General features: G+C 44.3%; 2 protein-coding genes across 3 annotated transcripts in view; both read right to left on the bottom strand.

The window, feature by feature from the left end:
• Window positions 1-7,108, bottom strand: part of LOC306797646 (zinc finger E-box-binding homeobox 2) — a 39,315-nt gene extending 32,207 nt beyond the window's left edge. For both annotated transcript variants that reach the window (XM_079297025.1, XM_079297024.1), the window contains exon 1: window positions 6,943-7,108. In XM_079297025.1, the coding sequence (XP_079153151.1) occupies window positions 6,943-7,003 (61 nt within the window). In that variant the 5' untranslated portion in view covers window positions 7,004-7,108. The remainder of the gene's footprint in view (window positions 1-6,942) is intronic.
• Window positions 7,109-12,062: 4,954 nt separating this feature from the next.
• gli1 (GLI family zinc finger 1) overlaps window positions 12,063-24,237 on the bottom strand; it is a 46,270-nt gene continuing 34,095 nt past the window's right edge. Inside the window, exons 2-13 of the mRNA XM_079296065.1 lie at window positions 23,837-23,946; window positions 21,526-21,746; window positions 20,535-20,636; window positions 20,226-20,424; window positions 19,709-19,877; window positions 19,397-19,504; window positions 18,611-18,751; window positions 18,344-18,493; window positions 18,065-18,229; window positions 17,479-17,721; window positions 17,037-17,340; window positions 12,063-16,794 (exon numbers count right to left, since the gene is read on the bottom strand). Of these exons, the coding sequence (XP_079152191.1) occupies window positions 14,273-16,794; window positions 17,037-17,340; window positions 17,479-17,721; window positions 18,065-18,229; window positions 18,344-18,493; window positions 18,611-18,751; window positions 19,397-19,504; window positions 19,709-19,877; window positions 20,226-20,424; window positions 20,535-20,636; window positions 21,526-21,746; window positions 23,837-23,907 (4,395 nt within the window). The 5' untranslated portion in view covers window positions 23,908-23,946 and the 3' untranslated portion in view covers window positions 12,063-14,272. The remainder of the gene's footprint in view (window positions 16,795-17,036; window positions 17,341-17,478; window positions 17,722-18,064; window positions 18,230-18,343; window positions 18,494-18,610; window positions 18,752-19,396; window positions 19,505-19,708; window positions 19,878-20,225; window positions 20,425-20,534; window positions 20,637-21,525; window positions 21,747-23,836; window positions 23,947-24,237) is intronic.

A 24,237-nucleotide genomic window follows, 5' to 3' on the forward strand; every position in this document is an offset into this window, starting at 1 on the left:
TTGCTCTGTCTGAGGCAAGAGTTCGAGTTTGACCAGTGTGTTTAAAGGCATCAATCATTACAAACATGGTTATTCTGATTACTTTGCAAAACTCTCACATGTTCACTCATTGTGTTTTAATAATGTAACTGAACGACTAACTGACTTAACGAATGAACACATCTATTGCCTAAATGCCTCAGTGAAACTTCACTGGGCGATGCCTTCACGGCCTCTAAAAGTGGTGGAGATAAAGTGGAAATGTGTTAAAATGAGACGCTGCCAGCAATAGACACGGACAGAGAGAGAGAGAGAGCGAGAGAGAGAAAGGTGTGTGTGTGTGTGTGTGCAGTATTTCTGTGAGTGGGATGTGCAGGCGAATGTGGTGCCAGGTGATCACAGGTACAGGGAGACAGAGGGAAAGAGGGGGAGAGCTGGCTGGCTGACCTCTCCCCTGCCTTTCTTGTTGTCTGTCCAAGTTTTAATTGATGGAGGACAGAGCAGGTTAACACAGAAATATTGCAGAATTTCTTGTTGATGTTTATTCATCTGGTGCAGGGTTTGCAGCTTATGCTGCTAATGTGGAGATTTGCTGCTTTAATCTGTTTGATATCACTGTAAATGGAATAAACTTGGTTATTTGGAACGTTCATTTACCCTCGGCTCTGGGAACTTGTACGATTTATGTTTTTTTTTCATTTATTTATATGTCTCATGACCGTGATCACATGGTACGGAGCACAAATTTAATAATTTGAACAAAAGATGGGCGGTTCAAACATAATGTGAATATTATTTATATCCGTCACTTTAGTTCATTACGCTTACATTCATTCAAACGGAATATGATTCTCGTCTTTCAAGCGATTGTGATCACAAGGGTTGCAGACCCTCTTGTTCCTATCCCGCCCTTAAGATCTTGCAATGGATTCTGGTGTTTCTGTGCCTGCCTGTACTTTTGGTTTTCAGCAGCAACAGACATTTTGAATTTAAACTCTTGACGTCAGACTTCTGAGCTCACTTTGACACTTTTGCCTGAACTGATCTTACAGCTTCTGTTTCAACCAGTTAATGTTGTTACACTTTTGTGTGAGCCAGAGGTAAGACGAGCCACGATCATCGAAAATCTGCTTCAGACCCGTGGCGACGCATACACACCCGTGTTACTGAGCAAATAGTTGTACACTAAATGTAGACCGTGTTATCGCAGGTTGTCAAACTGACATTTCATCAACTAAACAATTGAAAATGTCATCAAAAATAAATGATTTACAGATGAATCAATACAAGAATAATCCTCAGTAGCACTGCTGTCAGGTTATTTTATCCACAAGCAGTTTTTCAAGAAAATGTACTGTATCATGGCATAAATCGTATCATAAAACTACATACACAGCAAAAGACACATCTATCTATCTCAGCCCCTCCGCAGACTCCGGACCACTGTTCATCGAGAGCACATGTCTCATCCAGCGCTGTGCTCTGGGCTTCAGAAACAAGATCCCTTTGTTTGTCAGTCATCACAAAGTGAATTCAGTGCACAGCTTTAACATTTTAATTGATTATTTTTCTTTCGCTACAGCCATTGAGCTTAACAGTATATTTAGTGAGCTGCAGTGGTTTCTTGTAAGTGGGGAAACAGATGCACGAGATGAAGAGAAACTGAGAAACTCATTTTTGGCGTTTAAACATTAAAACAATAAGAAACTGGACTTGGTGAGGGATAAAAAATAATGAAAGCCAGAAAAGAGATGAGAAGCATGTCAAACGCATAAAGAGTGTTTAACTGATGACACCACAAACAGCAGCAGGTCTGAGGCCTTTCTGGCCTGTCAGGTGATGAAGGCAGATCCTAAACAAATGACACTCTGTTGCTGATACATATCAAACTGTTCATTTTTCAACCTGCTGTTCTGCTTCGTCTCACCCCTTCGCTGGCAGCAAACTCTCAGCCAGCTGAGTGGGTCTGTCTCTTTCTGTCTCTTTGTCGCTCTCTCTCTCTCTCTCTCTCTCTCTCTCTCTCTCTCTCTCTCTCTCTCTCGCTCTCTCTCTGCCACCCATCTGGGACTTGTATTACATGACAGGTGAAGCAGAGTTTCCAAATTTAATTTGAGGTGTGATAAAACAGCACATATCTATAAATTGTGCGCAGAGAGCCTGCCTTTCTGGATACTTTGAACCTCTTTCATGTGCGGCATGTGAAACACATGCTATCTGCACAAAAGGAAGACCCACAAATAGACTTAATGACGACGAGTCTTGCCAAAGCAACGGCAAGGAATGTAATAATAGCGCTGCGAATGGCTTATGTGGAGAATTAAAAGGGATCCATTTGCAACATCAAACTATACACAGTATGTGGACCTTATCAGATGAAACGCCTTTGAAATAGAAATGCCTGTTTGTGAGTGAGAACCCGCAGGAAATACAGTTGGTGTTAAAGTGTGAAAAGCGCACGCAGGCATCTCTACACCTCACAAGCTCTGTGGCTATTAGCGTGATCTTACAGTTTGATGCAGTGTGATCCTCAGACATGCACTCCGCTCTCAAGTTTAGAATGGAGATGTGTGTTCACCACCGAACCATTTTAGTCGATTAGGACCATATTTCTGGGTAAATAGTTTCTGGTGATTACACCGGATTTGATCTTCATCTACTAAGAGATCAGATCATGATTGTGTGTTAGCTGTAACATCTCCCCCCCCCGCCCTGAAAACTTTCCAAATAATTCCTCCTATAGAGTGGATCAACAGTGTGGCAGCCACGCGGCAGGAATGCACAGTCAGACATGGGACTGCTGTGGCTACATCTGAAACATCGCAAAGAGCAATAATCGAATAAACATGTGAAAAATACCAGAGGGACTCAATCAAGGGATTCCCCATTACTGCTGTGCAGATCTGGCATCACACACAGAGCTGGGATGGGAGAAATCTGTGACATTTGGCGCTGTGGGAAAAGCTGAGGCACAAATGAGGAAGCACTTATTATCCCACACTCTGTCGCCCGGCCCGTCTCTTCTGTCTCTACCCGCTCAACCCCTCCATCTCTTGTCTTCTAACGGAGAGGAACTGTCTCCAGCCCTGTCGACCCCATCAGTTCCCCACCTCCGTCGTCCTCCTCTACTTTCGTCCTCCTCTGTCCCTCCCACCCGCTGCTTCTGACGCCTGAGTTGAGCCCCTTGAAGAGTCCTGGTAATAAACTGTGGTGCCTGGGCTCTTCATTGCTGTCTCGCTCTCCCCACCCATCATCCCAGAGTGCCAATACATCGGCCATTAAAATAGGCCCAGTCCAACGGGACGGCCCCTCCGCTCCGTACTGTATAGGCGCGTCAGTCGTTCACGTTCAAATGCTTTCCCTCTATTCTCTCTTTTGCTTTTTCTCTCTCTCCTTTCTTGTGCTGCTCGGGTCCTTTGTGTACAGTGTGCTATGCTCACTGTGGCAGCACTGTGCCAGAAAAACCCACACAAACACACACGCACACACATACACAGTCACAGACACACAGCTGGGCCCCAGCTGCATACAAAGACTGGGGTTTGGAAATCAATGAAGGAGAAAGAAGAAAAAGGGGAAAGGAGTTTAAATAAATTGGCACTTGAAAAAAGAAGAAAGACGAGAGAGAGGGAATGAGGGAAACAGGGAGAGAGAAAGCTCTCTCTTAAAAAGACACATCATGGACGAACAAAACATAAAGCGCAAAGCAACGGGACGACATATGTTTGTGGCGGTGCTCATGAAACACAAACCTACATTCAAGAACAAGGGTTTGAAAGACTCTCATTGCATGTGAGCGGATATCTGCTGAGTTTGCGGCGAGGGGAAAGCCTGCACATAACACAGCCAGAAGACTTTAAATAAAAAAAACTGGAGTCTTCATGGTTGCGTCTGCTAAGATGCTAATAGTGCTGCATCAACATGGCTTTTGAGAAATTCAGTAAGCACGAGAACGGATTTTAAAGGGTTGCTTCATGAAAGTTTTCTTCCAGATACGGAAATGAGACTTAAATTATTTTCTTAATTGGCGTCTTCATAAATGTGTTTCACTGTAAAAAAATAAATAAATAATGATAGCATATTTGTTGCTGAGGGAAAAAGATAAATCATCCCATCTATTCATCATCCAGACATTTTAGAGATTTTTAAAAAGTGTAAGGACAGTTGAGCATTCCACCCATGGTGTAAGAAACCATTGGTTCAACTGACTGTGGATACGGGCCTGAAGGGGGGATGTTGAACCGTTGGCTATCATTGCACAGCTAATGAATTCACACTCTTTGAAACTCAAATATCTCACTCACAGCCAGTAAATACGGCTCATCGTTTCAAATGGACGTGTTTCCTCCGTTTGTCTCGGGGCTGTTTTCAATCTGCCGGGAACGAAGGGTAGTAATTTCCTCACGTTGCCTTAAGATGGGTGAACATTGACAGTTTTATTGGCGGAGACAGACATAATCAATAGGCGCCTTGGAGAGAGAAGAAAAGCCAGCCCTATGTTTTTTTCTCTCTCTTTCTTCTGGTTTTGGAAAAGACCCCCAAATCGCTGTCTTATGAGTCGGGCCTGCCAAATTCATTTGGTTTTATCAAGGACCTTTAACTCCCTGCTCGCAAAGCCGCCTCCAGCCCAGCACATTCCAAATGCTACACAGAGCTTTCAGACACACTTTTCTACTCTGACACGAGGATACACACGCAACAAGGTCTCGCTCACACAGACTTTAAACATGCACTGACGAATGTGTGACAAACACACATGCTATGTATAAGCACTCCATCAGCGCAGGCATACATGCGTGCAGATACAAAGTCGTTGTGCAATTGGGGGAAAAAAGCAGCTCGAACTTACTGATAATATATTGAAGAATATATTAAAGATACCAGTCTAACGTGACATTTATCGTTTTCAGATCCTTAGATATAAATATTGATTTATAATCGACTATCTTTACGTTCACTTTTAAAACACATCATTGATTGGTAAAAGTTACGTGACGAGAGGTGACGCTTATCTCTCCTCTGAGGTTTCTGCAGGAGTTCAAGAAGCAGGACTGGGGATCTGATAAGTGGCAGGTCCTTGTCAGTAAGTGTGGCTTTCTGCTGATAGCTTTCACGGTAGTGTGACGGTGCTGATTTGTGAAACAGAGTGAAGACGGTCGACAAACTGCTACGTGACAGTCAAAGGTGAGAGTGTGTGTCTGTGTGTATACACACAGGCACACACGACTACCCGTTATGCCAGGCAGCCAGTGAAGTTTCTCACCCCGGAGAACACTCTGCTGAGCTTCACACCTGTCTGAATAAAATGAGGAAACACTTAAACGCAAACTAATAAACTAAACACAGTAAACACACTCCTTACAGAAAAGGTTTACGGCGGTTGTACTCTGCATGGTTTGCAAGAGTTCAGAATAAAGCCAGTAATGTTTGTGTGTGTGTGTGTATGTGTGTGCTTTTGTATGTTTTTGAAGGCGAAATATCCTCTCACTGATAGCAATGACAAAAAAAAAAACCATTAGACACCGAGTTGATTCTGTGTTTTTGTAGATTTACGGCAATGTTTGCATTGGGGGGAATGGTTAGGTTTGTCTAGGATACCTCATGGCTTTCCCTGCATCACAACAACCTTGCAGCAGCGAGACACATCACCCAAAAACCCAACTAGTATTAGAAACAGGTTCATTTGATTACAGGGATTCAAGTTTAGGTTTACACTGAAGTCATTTAGAAGGGGGTTGCAAGTTAAATTCAGGCTCACACAAGCGTGTTGTGGATCCCTTCTGTTTATTTGGGGATTTGACTCTATGCACAGATGTGTGTATCCTAACTTCTGTTTGTGAGTTCAGAGCCACACACACACACAAACAAACAAAGAAACAAACAAGGCACAACCTGATGCATGTCGAACAATGTCTCTTAATTCAGCATGCGGCCTATAGAGGTTCCTCTCAGCACTGTTGGAAGTGCATTCACAGACACTGATAACTGACATCATCTAAAGCTGACACCTTCCATTAATTCTTGATAAGGTGATTGATAGTCATGTCAGAATAAAAAAAGAAAGAAAGAAATGGAATGAAAAGAAAGAAATGAGTCCACATGCACATGATAGGCTGATTTCAATAAATGCATCATATTTTAAAACTTTTATATTAACTATAACTATAGCCAAAATAAGTTACATTATTTAAACACTTTCTATTTTACTATTTAAATTTGTATATATATCATGCAAGTGATTTTGAGAATTGATTTTTTATTTTTTTTTTAGAAATGTTTGACATTTCATGAAGTTCAAGAAAAGCCTTGGGTTCACATCAGTTGATAATCCTAAACTGTATCTCATTATTTCTGCGGTCTATTTAAAAATAAGCTAAAGAAAACTTTATGTTAAATCAGGTTGCATAGCAGGACATCGCATATAGATAATAAGGGAACAAGATCCTGTAAAAGAGCAGGTGAAGCAACAAAACTGAAGTCTATGTACAGTGACAGTGGCTTGACAAAAGTTATTAGTTCAAATAATAAAATCAAAACTGATTTACTGGAAGGTTTTAAACAGTGTGGATCCTTCTAAATAACTAATGATTTACAATTTAAAAGACTTTTTTTTCAGGCGTATAACGTATACAAGGGTCATTAGATTTCACAGAACGCTGCAGCTACAGGTTGTGTGCTTGTATTTCAGGGTTCTGTGTACCGATCCCAGTGAATAATACCCGAACCTGTCTAAAGCTCAATTACCAACCCTGCAATTCACGCTGCAGGGCAATCACAAGCCATGTACGCAAAGAGATTAGAGTCTGACACATGAATAGTCAACCTGCTGTGCAGCAAGCTACACAGCGATTATACAACATGTACAGCGATAGTCTTTCCACAAACTGCAGAAGAAATCACCTCGGTCTCTGTCCACTGCATCATTTAGCAACTTCTTCAAACTTTTCAGCGCTGCACGGTTCTTACCTCGATTCCTCCTGGGGTTGGCTTGTTTCCTTCGCTTGCCCCTACTTTCTTCTGTCATCATAACGCTTTATTTCGTTGTTGTCGTTAAAAAAAAAGAAAAAGAAGAAGAAGAAGTTGTCCAGGGACCGGTGCGAGTGTGTGTGTGTTCGTCCCGCGTGCCTGCCTGAGAATGAATGGTGATGAGGCATCGCCCTCGGTCACAGCGGGAGACTCAGACCTTGATGGGACTCCAAGCAGCGGCGACGAGCCGTGAGGCGGAGTGATGTCAGCAGCAGAGGTTGGCCCTGAGGTCAGTCCTGGCATCGCAAAACGTGCACCTTCCTCCTCCTTTTACAAAGTAGTCCACGCGGGCTAGACCTGCTCATAAAGTCCCAGCAAGTTATAATACCGTTATACTTTGACAAAACATTGTACCGAATTCGCTGTAGACTATTTGCGACTCTTCTTCGGAGAGGGTCGGTGTATCAGCGTGATCTGCTCTACTTTTCCTCCATGAATCACCTCAGGGAACGTTATCACGCATTGCTTCTGGGTAATTAAGAATAGTTTATTATATGTATCTTATAAGACATGATGAGAAAGGTCGATGAATGGCGATTCATCTACTTGTTGATGCTGGGGTTGATAGTTTTCTCCGTGTTTTAAATTGTTTTTTATTTTTAAACATTTCTCCTCGATACTTATAACGGAACTCACTTGTGAATCCGCATCTCGTTGATGCTGCAGCGCAAACTCCTCACACGTCTTAACTTGTTTCTTTATAAGCTGCTCAACGAGGTGCAAATGAGGCTGTTAGCTCCATATTGCTACATTTTCACCACGAACAGGTGACACTCGCTGCAGGTTAATGACAACAGGTATGCGCGGCCTCCCTCGTGTTTTATGGCTTGACTGTTATGCACGTCGCACCTGCGCTCGAGTACCCTGGAGTGGACCCCGTCCTGCGCACCATTCACCCCTGGATGGCTGTAGGAAGTGGTGCGTTGACAGTCCTTTGTGTTGCAACCTGGACCGTAATCTGTTTTGCAACTGAAAAAAACATCCGAAATAAAACTCTAGCACAGCGTTCAGGACCCCCACCTTGGCTTTCTAGGGCCCCCCCCCCCCCCCCCCCCACCTCTTCCTAACTCTGCGTGAGAATAAAGGCGAGCCGGGTAGCTTTCCACGGCGCATAATGTGTCCTGCTATAGAGTGTGCGCGGAGTAAACAAACGGGGATCTGACACTGTGAAACAGATTAGAGAAGTGAAAGACCGATTACCTGCACGGATTTCTTTAGAGGCATGAGGATTCACTTGAAAAGCCCAAACCCCCACAAACAGTAGATTATAATTATACATTGATTGTAGGTGTTAACTACTATCAAAGCACAGAAACTGATTAGTTTAAAAAGCCACTAAACGATTGATTATAGTCCCTAAAGTACTACTCTCATAATCCTTAACACAATTCTAGCATGTCTTTTATTCTTTATATATATATAATACACAAATTTAGAAGATAAATAAAGTAAGTGTCATGTCTTAAGTGCCCTTTCTGTGTAGCTAACAACGGTTAAATCTCCAACCACGTCAAACATGTTATAGTTTGCCAACACTGCATGAGCTCAGGTTCACATTTTAAGAAAAGCAAAACCTTTCCCCCAAATGATCAGCTCATGGTGGACAAACAAAATACTCCCCCCATCGTCCCTTCACCCATCATGGCTGCTGGGGGTTTGTCTCTTAATGGATTCTGGAAGAGAAAGCATCCTGAAGGTGGGGAGGGAGCGGAGGGACGAAGAATGACAGGGACAGAAGGGTCATCACGGCTCTTTGTGGAGGGATGGATAGAGGAGAGGGAGGAGAAAGGGAGGGAGGCGAGGAGGTGGATGAGGAGGGGGGCAATAAACTTTGCTACGGATGAGGGTCATGGAGGTGCAGAGGTGCTTAAGAGGTCCTGGGAGCTGTTTTTACAAAAAAAAGTGATGGTCATATGCGGCAACGCAGTTTATCAGTTCTTCACGTGAAGTGTTTTTCATTTAAAATTGAAATTGAGTTCAATGAAACTGTAGATTTCTGACTCAGACCTGATTTGTGGAAATGTTTCGTATATAATTGAGGCTTGTTAAATGCAACCTGAAACGTACAGCAATAGGTTTTGCTTTTTATTCAACCTAAAAGTTGCCATAATGTACTTGTGATGATGGGTGTAACCAATCACAGACGTGCTTAATTACGCACCTTTTGAAGTGTTCATCCATTTGATTCCTGATGGACTAGAGCGAATGTTTGGGCACAGTCTTATTTTGGTTTCACGGTTGTGCCGTGTAAAATAAGTACGCAGTGGCGGTAGTTGTAGCTTTCTACTGTCCTGTTAAAACAACTACTTCTTCTACACACACACACGCACGCACTAGGAGGAGCATGGAGGAAGCAGTCCCACTGGGGTTTTGTCCCTGACTGTGGTCTATGGGTTCAAAGCTTCTTGCATGGGGAGGAGAGCCCTTAAACAGCATATTAAGCAGGAGTTAATTATATGCCAACCTAAGTGACAAAGGAAAAGAAAAGCCTCCCTCTGAATGGCAAGACAAGAAAAGAGAAAAGTCATTATGCTGCCCACTTCTTTGCATTTGAAAAAAAACTCTTATTTTGGCATTTCCATTTGTAACTCTACAGAAAAGAGGAGATCACATTGTAGAGGGTCAAAAACACTGTCTTTGCGTCAGTGCCGTCTAACATTTTACATTAGAGTCCAACTCAAACCTGTTCAAGAATATGGTTTGAAAATATACACGCACACACACATACACACACAAACACACACTCGCAGTCTAAAAAAAGAAGATATGCGTAACAATGACTTTGTCCTGAGACAAGACAATGTTTCCAGGAAAAGAATCAGTTTAGGCCAGTGTGCTTTAGATCTGAAATGTATGTAAGTGTGTCAAATAAGGAGCTCAACATTAAACAAATACAGCAAAACTATTCGACATTTACGTCTATCATTTCGTCAAACAAAAACATAGCCTGCCCTGATTCATTTATGTTTGTGCACCTCATTGCAACGGTGAATGTAGCTTCACATGAACAGGACTTTATACGTGTTGAAGGACCACATATTAGTGATGTAGCCGACCTTTATATCCTGATCTGGTAGATCTAAAGGCTTACTTCCTTGTACCAAGGTGTAGGCCGATGAGTATTAGCTGGAGTTGTTTCTTGCACTAATATTTTCACAAATGTGTGTATTCAACATGCAGCTGTAAACGTTTGAATTATTCAATTATGTTATTCTCCCTTTAATCTCCAATCAGCTGATAGGAGACACCCTATTTGACCTTTTTGTGGAGCTCTAGCTGTTGTTTAAAATAACAAATCCGGACATGCCAGACTGCAGATCAGTAGTCTGTCAGGAGAACTTCTCCTTCCTCCCTCGGAGCGAATGAGTCAACTTCAGCCTCCCTGCCAGGCTGTAGTGGCTGCCGTGAGTCTGCTGTGCCATGCCACAACACCACAATGCCAATATAGTCCAAGCACACTGGGGCCCCCTGAACCAAATATGAGCCAGCGCTGTAAAAAGTAATGGTGGTGATAGCATTTTAAAAATATCACATTAAAAAGTTACTATAAAAGTTCACTAAACACAGCAGTTTAAAGGACAGCGTCAGCACACGACGAGGTGCTATACAAAGTGCCGAAAATAACGAACAAGGGCGGAAAAAGTCTCTTGGTTTCTACATCAGGATATCAGGATATTCTTATACGGGGGGTGTGAGTGCATCGTGACTCACCATAGGTGTGTTCAAATCATTAGGAGGTTCTTCAAGTCTGCTTGTGGTTAAGGTCGTACAGGCAAGCAGATGTAGGTGCTGTTGCTATGGTTACTGGCAATTAATACAGCTGGATTTTTGAACGTGATTGTTTGTCACACAATTTTAAACGCACAACTGCTCCACACCACATGGGGAAATTGATATTTTCAGTAGGCACGGTGTAATTACCCACTTTGAATGAGGCTATTAGTTTGACTTTGTTGTGATGTAGTTTGAATAAGTGGACAACAACGTGCTTCATTATCACAGGCAGATTAAAGGGGTTAAAAACAGAGAGAAGGAATACACTAAACTAGGTTTATTCTTTGGTTGCACTGCTCATAGCTCACGTCCACACCAACATATCTGTGATGTGAAGTCACAAATAAACATGACTTAATTTTAAGAAGTCACGAGCTAAAAATATTGGGAAACCCCTGCTCTTTCATATAAAACTACTCCCATTTCTTTCCCTCCACTCTCTTATTTGATGTCTTTTAGATGTCGTGTTGATAATATTTGATGAGCCTCGTGCCGTTGCTCTTTCTTACAGCATCCAGCGGCCCACAGTGCCAGTCCCCACTGACCACAGAGAGTCCGTCCAGCACTGATGTCACCATGAGCAGCCATTTGTAATGCTCATCCACTTACTTACAGTAGCTCATAATAGACTGCATTAACATGCAGTTCTAAATCATAGTCATAACAAGAGGTTTTTCCAATTAGGACAAGGAGAAAATGGAAGGATTTCGGGTAAATGTCATCAGCTTGGTCAGTTGGTTAGACTTTTAAACGTTTTGGGGTATCATGTTGGATCACAATTATGCAGAATATGGTTTAACTGCTTCCAGGGATTATTTGCGGCGCACCTATAATCATGGTACATCTAAAGCGATGCTTTAAGCTTCACAGGTCCGTGTGTCTGGAGCTGTAACAGCAGTTGTTTCTTGCACTAACATTTTCACAGAATATAGTTGAACTGCTTACAGCAGTGATAGATGATGCAGTGTGTGCAGCATTCAACTTGTGCTGTGGGGGCTTCATTTGTTGTGAATGAAAGAGAAATACTGTCGGCTGCTTGTTCTCAGGCTGTACTGCACTCTGTTGGAGGAAAGACGTCGCTGCATTAATCCACCAGGCCCAGAAACCGAGTGTCATCCAGCAGAGCAGGCCTTCTACCCACGTCTTCACTTTGAGCGCCCTAGATGTGAACAACGTGCAGAGTCGGCACATCACAGCGTTTGATCGTGTGTTGGATCAAAACATCACTTTACAACAACAGATATGACAAAAACAAGTTTGACAAATCCTTCTGCATCCATCCCGCTGAACATCTTTATTCATAAACTGGTAAAATATAGCACATTTGTATAAAAATGTAGAAAATTTTACACAAAATATAACACTTGGCTTTTGTCTATTGTAGTTAATGCTACTATTATAGCTTTTAGTTGCTAAAGGTATTATTCTTTTGCCAGCAAAAAAGTCAGAATGAAGGATGACAGTTATAAAAAATAAAAATAAAACGCACGCAGAGAAGGCGACATCCAAAAAGTTCATTAATATAAAAAGATAATTTTATACAAAACAACTCATACATTCTAAGGAACAGCACTACCATTCAATGTTCATGCCCTTATTGCTAGTGTTAGTGTTTGTGTTAAAATAGACTATTTGTGCATCTTTTTGTCAGTCATTTTAAGGTGTCTTTGGTAGGTTTTACACTTTTTCCAAAATGAAGAAATGTTTATTCCCGCTAATGCTTAGTAAACTTGAAGAAGTTGAAGAAGTGACGTTACTATTTTATTCTGAAAAGTCTCATGAAATGCTTCCGCAATACATTGATGTGGCTTTAATAAGTCTAGCTGTGCTCAGGTGCGTTCTTGAATGACTATTAAAAAAATACTGTGATAATTCTTGATCGCCATCAAAATGAGGTTCATGTAAATAGTCATAAGAGACAGAGACCTTTCCACACAGTGCTGTCGTCAGTGCAAAGCCACAGTGTAAAAGTAGTTCTCCTACCAAGAGCTGCAGCCTTCCTCTGTGTGAAACAGCTCAATAGTCACAAAGAAAGTACCTCATTATACCCATGACAATGTGTATTTTACTACAGTGGCAGCGATTGAAAAAAACTCCTGCTTCTTGATCCCCTATCCTGAATTAGTAATGCAGAATTCTCCTTATAACTCTTCTTTGGGATTAGAGCCAAAGTGCAGCAGCACTGAACTATGAATACCTCAGTTTCTCAAACATAGGCAACTATTACAGACCTGTTAACAGATAGAAACCAGCTGACTCGGGTTTCATTCAAAATAGTCGCCATCCTCATCTGAGTTATGAATGCATCAGACGTACTGTAATGTAGAGGGGACTGCTGCACACATATTATAATTGAGCTTCACTCTTGTATCCCCTGTGAGTGTACCTTTTGCAAGAGCAAAGAACTTTCTGTTTTGCAGTTACAAACAACGCTGGAAAAAAATAAAATAAAAGTACAAAGCTGCTTCAGGAACACCTACAGTAAACATATGGAGTGCAAACTCTCTGTCTGGAAAGGCAATTACAAAATACATGTAATCTGAACACCAAAGATTCAAACACCAACAAGTCCTGAGTGTCTGTGTGTGGACTATGTGTGTGTGTGACTGCATTCTGCGGGTGTGGGAATACTGATATACCACTATAAAAGATTGTGTTGCTCATGACAAGGAAGAAATCCCTTTCAATTCAGATTAATATTTAGTAGCACCCGGAAAGGATTTCTCAATCACTAAAAGCACAACTCAAAGTCTTCACTCGGCTCTTCAAACAAACCATCTTACAAACTCCCGTCTGAACATTGGGCCTTCAGAATCCAAGCAGTCTATCACAAGACGGGGGATGATTTATCCACCGTCTCATTGTCATATACACAACATATATAAATGTATATAAAACGTATTTACACGCATCCTTCTCTGCTCCACTGTCGCCACAGCACCATGTGACTGGAATGCCTGTTTGGAAAAAGTACAGTGTTCAGTTTCATTTCAGGCATATAGCTCCGTGTCTTACAGGAAAATACCAAAGTACCAAGGCAGCCAAGGGACAAGACAGCGAAGGGAGGTTGATCAGGCACCTTTGGTTTTAAGGTTTCGGGAGGGGATTCTTACAATTTGGAAACCTGTGATGGGATCACATCAATAGCTTTGTCTCAACTTGCAACCGAAATGCATTGCAACATTATCATTACTCCTGGTATCCAGTATCAACAGACACCTTACGAGTTGCCTGGCCCAAATAAGGGCTAATGTGATGGATTTACGTATAAAGGCTTGTGGGGATGTATAAAACCGCCCAGAATAATTATCCATTATGTGAAATGATCCATTCAAAAGTGTGTCTGTCTTACCCAAACTTAACATTCTTGCAATATCCCATAAGCAACAGGATTTGAGTGTTTTAAAGCCCATGCGGGATCTCAATTAAAACATTAAGAACTGGCCAAGGCCTCTACTTGATTGCTAATCTGGGAAAAATGCCCCAAAGTCTTCTTCTAAGACAGCGTGTTCAGGTATTTGTTCTCCCCAGCCAGCTTGGTAAGCATGGACGTCATGTCGCCTACAGCCATGTTGGACAGACCAGAGCCTGCAGCTAGGCTGACAGAGGTCTGGGGGGTGGTGAGGCGGGATGAGGCCTGGGAGGAAGACCCCGGCTGACCCTGAAGGGGATTGTTGATTGGGCTGAATGAGGAAGACTCCGCATCATCAATGATGGAGGTGAAGTCTATGCGAGCATTATCCAGGTCCAGGTTTTCTAAGGCATTGGAGATGGGGCCAGATTCGGGATAAGGAGTCATAGGGGCAGGCTTTGTGCCACCTGTTGGGTCCAGGTTGGACCCCATACTGTGCTGCTGGTTGAGACAAGGTCCATTCTGGGGGTCCATGTGTTTGTCCATATCCATGCTTATCTGGCCTGAATAGTACATGTTGTTATTGGAAGGAGAGAACATTTCATTTTGCTGTGGATGCTGAACTGGAGGAAGTCGGACCGCTCGCCTGGGGCTGGAAGTGGAGTGGACAGGGCTGAGGTGGGGTGGGCTACCCAGGTAGCTCCCTCCTACCTGTGACAGGCTGTTCTGGCGGCTGAGAGGTTTCCGTCCCTGAGGGGGCCTGGGGACCACCATCTCCTGGCCATAACATGAGCCTTGGAGACCCACCAGCTGCTGGTCTTTAGGTGTCACAGAGCTGGGCCCTCGGCTCTGGGCCGGGGGGCTCATGACCAGGTTCTGGTTGGGGTAGGACGGATAGGGCTGGCTTGGGTAAAGATTCTGGTTTTGGTGCTGTGGACTGTGCTGTATCATTGCTGTCTGGGCACTCATATTATCAGATAGAGGAGCAGCTTTTATTCCACTCTGCTGTTCTTCTTGCTGCTCCCACATGAGTGCTTGCTGCGACTGTACATAGTTCCTCACCATCATCTCCTTCACCTGCATCATTGGGGTTTCTGACCTCTGCCCGTCAGAGAGCGCAGTGCCAGCACAGCCCAAGCTCAAGCCCTCTCCACTGGGGAAGGAGTTCTGGTTCTGCCCTTGAAAGTCACAGCTGGGATTGTTAGAGTTCCTCATCAGGACCTGGCCTGTTTGCTGTGGGTAAGCCTGAGGTTGCTGGAGGAGCATCCGCTGCTGTTGGAGCTTTGCACTTTGACAGGCGTTTCCGCCTCCCATCCCAGGGTGGAACTGCTGCTCTGGCTTGATGGTGAGCTTGTGGGTTCCATCAGGACTGTTGTAGAGGCCTGTCTGATTGTTGAAGTGGGCCTGTGTCTGTTGAGGCTGCAGGCTAGGATCTAAATACTGCATTCTTCGCTGGTTCTGGAGCGCATGGCTGGAGGTTTGGATTTGGCTGTGGGAATCGCTCCAAGGGCCTCCAGCATCACCACCCTGGCCTGTGCTCGGGTAATGGGGGCCTGAGGGACTGAGCTGGCAGGTGCTCATACTGTATTCGGCCTGCTGGAGAAGTGTATTAGACTCTGAGTGAATAGGCCGTGCTTGGCCCATTGGATTCCCACCAGCCCTGGAAGAGACATCCCCTCCCTGGTTCTGGTAGTGCCCCTGCATGTAACCCCGGTCCGGGCAGCTCAGAGAGTCATGGCTTGGGGACAGTTGGTTTCCCACAACACCAAGAGTTTGATGCTGTTGCTGGTATCCCATGAAGCTCCTCTCTCCAGGGGGCATCATCATGGAACGATCCCTGCCATCAATAGGGGCAAGGTGAGGCTCCATACCCATGGCCTCCATCATTACATTCTCTGTGATGCTAGGTGGCCGAGGGGAGTACAGGTGGCGGGCAAGACTGGTGTCGGAGCCCCGGTGTTGCAGCGCATTCCTTCTGCCCATCATGGCTACATTATTAAGGCTATTGAAGCGCTTGGGGAGAGCTTGTGGATCTGCTACTGATCGAACCGGGTCACTGGCTCGCCTGCTGTTGTTACCTGGAGCCTGGTGAGGGTAGATAACACCAGTGCCGTACTCTGTGTTGGCACTGTGCCTACGTAGACCACCTTGTTGAAGGAAAGCAGGCAGAGGCTGCCCCTGGTACTCACTCAAAATACCTCCTCTTCTTGCTGGAGTGCCTGGCTGCTCCATGTTGGGTAAAGGAGTAGGAGGTGGTCCACCAGTTGCTGCAGCATATTTGGCCTTTAGGCTGTATTGCTGGGCGGGTGTTAAATTAGGAAGCCCGGGCAATCCTCCTCCTCCGGGACATGGAGCGCCTCTGCGATTGGTCTCCGGAGACAGGGGGTCTCCCCCACTCTGCTCTGGGCTGAGGAGGTGACATCCTCCCCCTCCTCCCATTTGTGAGACCTCACTGGAGCGCCGGCTGGACAAGTAAGGAGACACCATGGAGGACCGGCGGCTGACGGTATATGCAGAGCTTAGGCTGCTGGTGCCGCTACCTCTCCTGTCAGTGGAAGTGCAGCCAATCGATGTGCCGCCTCCTAACTCGTGACTGGACAGCTCCATAACTCGGCGATTTGAGAGCAGTGGAGAAGGTGCACACATTCCCATATTCTCTCCTGGACCTGGAAGTGAACACCCAGAGGGAGGAAGCAGCTTAGAAGCAGTTCGTCAATACAAACGAAGAATGTAGACTTAGATATGTGATTGAAATCAATCATAGGTCAGTTATGTTGGAAGAATTAATTCTTCAGCCAAGTTGAAATATTCTATTTTGTGCAACAATTCAGACTTCACCAATACAAACTAAGACTATGCCCACAACAGAGTTGTGAATATCAGTCGGTTATTTCATCACAGAACATACCAGGAAGTGCAGGTAGCTTGTTACTGGCACACCGGCCGGGTGGGGTTGGCCTGCGGATTTGCTTCAGCTTGTCAATCTTCAGGTTCTCCAGCCTCTTCAAAGCCTGAACAGACATTCCCATTGTTCCTACACCGACTGGCTCCCCTCCTCCACCCGCAACTCCATCCTCCAGTGCTGTGAGATCCTCCAGACTGCCAGCTGCGTTTAGGTTCATCTCAACCCCGCTGTCGTTGTTGTTGGCGCTCCCCAGTGGAGAACGTTCGCTACTGCAGGATGATTGACCACCAGGGCTTGGCTGGGATTTCTGAAAGAAGTGATGGAATGTATTATCATGGCAACCCTTTTCTAACAAAACTATGAATGTGGTGATTTAACACTGCAGCTTTGCTTGTTGTTTTATTGTAAAGGATCTTGGAGGCCATAAATAAAATGTATCACTCACCAAAGCGGTCTCAGGAGCCAACAGCTTGCAGTCCTCCCTGCGTGTCTCCTCTTTCTCCAGCAGCAGTTCAGAGCTCTGGCCTCCAGGGGTCATAGCTGAACCAGGCGGTCGAGGTCCTGTGTCTCCACGATGCTTTTTGGTGATGTGGGCTTCAGGGCCGTGCACCGTCTTCACATGTTTACGCAAAGAGCTTGGATCTGTGTACCGCTTAGTGCAGCCGGGGATCTTACATACATAAGGTTTCTGTAAAAAGAGCAAAGCATCGGTCAATACACACATTCTTGACTGTGCATACCGAAATTTACTTTAACTGCAACTTCTAAAAGTGTCTCCCAGAAGTTTACCACTCTTTTTTTAAATGACAGAAAATGACATTATGGACATCCAAAATATTTGCAGAAGAGTGAATCTCCACAAGACTTTTTATTTTCACGAACCAAATACAAAAACATTCAGCACTCATCTGCTGTCTTGGAAAGATAAAGTACGGTTGACTACAAGTTCAACAATGTACCCGACAAAGCCAGTTGTCAAGGTATTGTTCAAACTATTGTATTGTACTTTTCAGCGGTGCACACTACAGTACCTCGTTGGAGTGAGTCCGGTTCTGGTGCTTGGCCCGGTCTGAAGCATTGGAGAAGGCCTTGTTGCAGCCTTCATGTTCACACACGTATGGTTTCTCACCAGTGTGAGAGCGCAGGTGGGTCTTCAAATTCTCCAGGCGAGAGTAGGCCTTATTACAGCCCTCGAACTGAAACAGAAAGACAAGTTCCAATAAAGAGCACAACTTCTAAAAGTCAAATAAAAACAGAGCTAGAAACAGAGAGAAAGAAAGTACATAGACTGAGACTAAAGACACACTCACAGTGCACTTATGCGGCTTCTCTCCTGTGTGTCTGCGCATATGAACCACCAGCATGTACTGGGCTTTGAAAGGCCTCTGTTCTCGAGAGCATTCCTGCCAGTGACACACAAACTCCTTCTTTTCTCCGTGGATGTGCTCATTGTTGATGTGCTGTTAAATAGAGATTCCCATTCATAATCAGATTGTTCTCCTGTAGATACCCTTTTGTGAAAAATTATGTATTTTTCTTGCTTTTTTTGTCTCTTAATCAGTTGATCTATGTCTTACATGAACTAGCTGGTCTTGCGTGTCAAATTCCTTGCTGCAGCTCTCCCAGTGACAGTTGGTTTCATAGATGGCCTCTGGTTCAGGCTTCCCGTCCTCCTTGTCCAAGTCATCTCTGCTATCCAGTAGACCCAGGAGAGGGTCCTGATGAAACACAAAGGTTCAAACCAGAAGTTCAAGGCTCAAGATGAAGGAATTTATGTTTTTGTTGGGCCTGCGTGTCATTTGGAGGGCATAATACCTGGTCAACAATAGCCTTTCAGGATCTGAAACATCTTTTTGAGAGGATTACCAAACATGAAAGCAGCAGGACAACGTGGTAAAACAAACGGGGAATTAGGCGGCAGTTTAACAGCAAGTTGAGCAGAACAGGTGTGTGCTCAGTCGGATTGATTGTTACTTGTGTTAAACTGTTTTAAAAATGTGAAACAGCGCGATGTGACAAATAGTGTAAATGGTTTTGCATCTGTGCAAAGTTCTTGGCCCACCATTTTTCCCACCCAAAATCGCCCCCGTGTACAAACATGAATCTACATATCAGCGATCAGCCACTCCTGTTCTGCTGTGATGAACTAGTGCTACATACAAGCAGATAAAGAAAATAAAGCACTTTCTTTGCACGCTGACTATAAGACCTAGAAAATGGTCGGCAACACCTGCAATATTTATCAGTCAAATATGAGCAATTGACATATGATTTCATACTGGAGAGTATTTTACAAATCTAATGCCAAAAATGTGAATGTGTAAAGGTGAAAACTTCTTGTGAGAATAGGACCGTTTCTGCACCTGAGTGCCAGTGGAAGAAGGACTGGCCACATCGCCCTCTGACCTCTCCTCCAGGCTCTTTACATTCATGCCATCCATCACACCTCCCAGCCCCGGCTCTGTCTTCAGCTACAGAAAACAAAAACACACATCATATCACCTGTTTGATTCTGTCTCTCAAAGACGTTAACATTCATAAAATGAACCCAGATTTTGAATCCTCCCGGTCGTAGACCTGCCTCAGCTTCCTATTCCCTCTTCCCATCCATCCTCTCTGCACTGATACTGAATTGCTTTGAGTGCTTTGTAAAGTGAGTGAGAGGGCCGTCTTACGTGTCCATGCTTGGGTGGAGCGTGGAGCCGAGGATTGTGGGGCGGTAAGCGGGAAGCTTGGCAGGGACCTGGTGTGTGTCCTCCCAGAGGCGTCCCCCCGCCTCCTCCATACATGGACATTTGTTGCCTGGATTGGCAGTTTATGTTGCTGGAATAACCGAGGGACGGGCTGCAGAGTAAACAATAATATGACAACTTTAGGAGAATAAAGGACTGGTGAGATATTCAAATCAATCATGAACTTTGACATTTATCATGGGCACCGGTAATATTGTTTTCTCTTAATTCGGAAATATGTTAGCTCAGGCTAGATGGTGTTTGAAAGTAGAAGGGGATGTTAGGTGATACATATTGGCGTGCTGATGTGGCCAAATGAAAGTAAAATATTGTATATTATGATGCTATTTTATAATCAGGGAATGTGCAGCAGATGCTTTGAATCCATTTCCTTGAACATTGGACCTTACTAGTCTGAAGTAATGGATATTGCTTTCGGTGGAATGGTGAAATATCTGACCTCATGGTGCTCACAGAGAGATGGCCATAGGAACTGGCCCCGTTAGGGTTGCAGCGAGAGTTGACGAAGGCCACCAGGGAGTTGGGTGATGTTCGGATCACTGTCTGCAGGTCTACACTGGCATCAGACAGAGGAGAGATGGACAGAGCTCTCTTTTTACTCAGCTTCAGCATGGAACGAGGTGTGGAGAACCTCGAGCCTGAAGGGGAACAGAGGACAGCAAGAGGAGGAGGGTTAGCGTCGATGAAACAAAATCCTTCAAGAGACCTGATTTGCATTCAGAGGAAACGGTGGAGAATGTTAACTTACCATCACCCGAGCCAATCTGATCAGAGCCAGGCTGGAACTGGCAGAAGTTGTGATGAGAGGACATCATGTTGTTCTGGTTACAGTAGGGGGTGCTATTGCCACCTGTTGGACGTAAAGGACAGACAGAAACACTGAAACACACCACTGCAAAGACTCACATGAACATCTCTCAGTGTGTTAGCAGTGTAGCCCTGTGTGTGCACATGTTTAAAACATCATGCTTACCTGCAGCCTTGTGCATCTAACAATGGTCGAGCAAGAAGGGATAGACACTTACATTGAGTTTGGCCACACGCCAATCAGTCATTTGAAGGTTTGCTGTCGGTACAGCAGCAAGAAGAACTTGTAAAATTCTAGCTTTTAGGTAATGACAAGTGAGAAAGAGCAACAATTAACTGCCCTGCAATGTTTTATGGTCGAGACTCTTTCCTCTTAGTTTCTATTTTTAGAGGAAATGAGACAAAATAAGGATAAGCTGGTAAAGTTGGTGAAGTAGAATTGACACAAAGAGACTGTAACAGTAATCCGCTGGCATCTCTTCATTATTCATACTTTGATTCACTATTTACATATTATGCTTTTAAAGAGCTGAAGATACCCCGTGCGCAGCGGTGCGTGTGTTCTCTCCCGGATGCAGCTGGTGCAGGGTAAACCAAATTAAATAAATGAACAATACCAGCGCACACCAGGGTTCTGGTACAGACACTATTTTATTGACAAATTACATTTAAAAATAAGAAAGAGCGAACTCCGCGTTCCGTATTTTGCTTCATCAGATTTTCTTCAAGTGAATTAAGTGAGTGATTAAAATGAGCCCAAGCTGCTGTTTCTCTGAGTAACAGATTATATCTCAGCAGTACAACCTGCCTTCTGTTTCCTTTTGTAGCAATCTGGGTAGTCTCTGTTTCTTCCTCAGTCTCTCAGGTATATTCAAATCCAAAATCAGTAGCAGCTGTGAGATTAAGGCGATGTAAAAGATACTCTGACTCACCCTCTGTGGGCGGCATGCCCCTGTGGCCCATCATACTGTGTGGCGGCGGGGCCTGAGGGGGCCTCATATATTGATCCATGCAGTGTCCTGGTCCTGATCCATGAGTCATACTGGGAGTCATGGGATTATACATAGCGCGGCAGTCCTGGGGAGGGCCGTTGAGGAGCGGTGCACGCAGCGAGGACACATCACTGTAGGGCGACTGGTCTGATGGGACTAGGCTGCAGATATCATAGAAACGTATTCATAATTATTGCAAAAAAAATGGCAAATTAACAAAATAGAAATAGAGCGGTAAAGAGTGTCACTGAGAGGCAGAAAGCATCACAGAGGAACATATTAAGTAGTGGAAGGTGTGCCGATTTGGGACCCTAAAGTAAGTTAATAAAGAAAAAGAAAGAGAAATAAAGAAAATAAAGAAATAATCAAATGGGAAAACTACACATTGAAAAAATATTGTAGTTTTCCGTGTTTTCTGTGTCACTTTTGGGCCTCGATGAATGCGAAAAGATTGTGGCAATTGAAAAGCTTCTATAAAAATGCATAGTAACTTTTCAGAGGTGGTGCGCGGAGGGAAGCACTGCCTTGTGCTGTCTGGTGCTCACCACTAGATGGAGTATAGCCCTCATGTTGGTCCTCACTGTGGACACTTACTCATCTGGGTTTTCCCCGACCAAACCAGACGGGAAGCTTCAATGAAACCTTCCAGTCCTCACATGCATTTCAACGTTTTCTCTGACCTTCCCTCAGTCTCACTGGTCAGTTCAAACTCTGCCTCTCCTCTTCTTTTTCTCCTCGTCTCCGTCCCTCTCGCTCCTCTCCTATAACGGGGCAGACTTCATCTATCCACCTCCTCCTAAGTCGTCCTTTCAGGTCTTTAATTCTTTCACCACAACGTGTATTCCACACAGGAGCTTAATCTGTCCCCTCTAATCCACTGTGCTGGTTCCCCCCGACTCTACCTCTCCCTCCCATTCTCCCTCCTATTCTCCCTTTCTCTTCTCCCATTCACCCCTTCTGTTCCACTCCTCTGTTTCTCCCCCTCCCTCTCTCTGTTACTTTCTATCTCCTCTTCCTCTCCCTCCTGCTCCTCTGTCTTTCTCCGTCCTGACAAGCCACCTTTCTCTCCATCTCTCTCCGTTTCTCCCTCACTCTGGGTAACCTGAGCGGGGCGCGGGGCAGTCATGCAGAGCGCAGCGGGGCCTGGTCAGCCTGTAATTAGCAGCTGTCAGAGAGAGGCCGAGTCCACCCGCAACCTGGGTGGCATGTGGAAGGGAGGGAGGAGAGGGGGAGGAGTGAGGGACTGAGCCAGCACTGCGTCCACAACAATTGCAGCGAGACCTGCAACCTCAGAATATCTGTGTGATTAAAATAGGTAGAGTTTCTGAACAGCTAGCCTGGCTCTGTCCACAGTTAGAACATGTATTGTCCCGATGTCAACCCTGTCCAGAAAGAACAATTTGTGATTTTAGGAGGAGCGCTAAGAATGTTGGCCTTGTTGAAGTCTTGTTGTCGCAGTGAGTTTGCCAGGTTTTATACCATTGTGCGGACCATATCTATCAACACATGCGATAGAAGTGCTGGCTGGTTGGATGAACTGTAAGCCCGGATTGATCTGCCGGGCCTCTACGGTGACTGGTTCCTCTCACAGATATACCGCTCGTGTTGTATTTGTTGGCATATTTCTGTCCTCTATATTGCACTGAAAGTTTGACTTTCAAGTACATTTGTATCTTGGTTTTGAAAAGAGATTATTTTCATGTTTAGGTCTGTCACGATATCACTAATAATTTTGTTGGACGATATAGCATGCAAGAAATAATTGCGATGAATGATTTTATTGTCATGTCAAGACCATTTCATGCCACTGATATAATGATTGTACAATGGCATGTATAATAATGCAGGTACAAAGAGCAATGCAATTTTAATTCTTACTAATAAAGTCAATAAATGAATAAAGTAAATAAAACCGCACAACCAAAACAATAAATAAGATGGTCTTTTATGCTGTTAAGAAAATGTGCGATGCCTGAAGTTTGGACAGTGCCGACCTCCCGTCTATGTGCTGAGATAGACGAAGATAACCTCACTCTAACTATGTACTTATCATTGAGAGTGGTATAGATCATCTCATCGATAAAATAACTTTTATCTTACTCTTGGAAAGAAAGGAAATAAGCTAATTTCCCAGAATGTTGCACTATTCCTTATATTTCAGAAACCGGTTTCACATAATTCACCGTGACAGATGGAGGTTAAAATGCAGCCACAGAGCGATGAGTGAGCGATGAGCCAACTACTGTCTTACCCTCTGGAGGGCTGGCTGGGTGAGGTCTCGTAGTGGTACAGCCCCTGGTGTGGCTGCATGTCCACTGGCATTGGAGCTCCGAGACCGACTGCTCCCCGTACAGCCTGGACCTGCCACACAAAGACAAGGACACGGTGCGGGTGAAATGAGGAAACCCAAACAAACCCCACCAAACTAAACTAAACTGCTCTGCAGAGTAAAGGCAAATGGACAAAAACAATTGTGGTTAGGGTGGAGAAAAAAAAAGAAATAAAAGAGGTTGTTAATAACAGAGCAAGCAGTTCAAGAGTAAAACAAGCTCCCCGTGAAAAGCTTGAGTCATACTTATTCTAAACAAAGCCAGAACAAAGTACTAAATGCATTACTCAAGTAAAAGTAAAAATGTAAAAACCACAGTGGTA

The sequence above is a fragment of the Melanostigma gelatinosum genome, assembly GCF_949748355.1.
Source record: "Melanostigma gelatinosum genome assembly, chromosome: 3".
Taxonomy (NCBI): Eukaryota; Metazoa; Chordata; class Actinopteri; order Perciformes; family Zoarcidae; genus Melanostigma; species Melanostigma gelatinosum.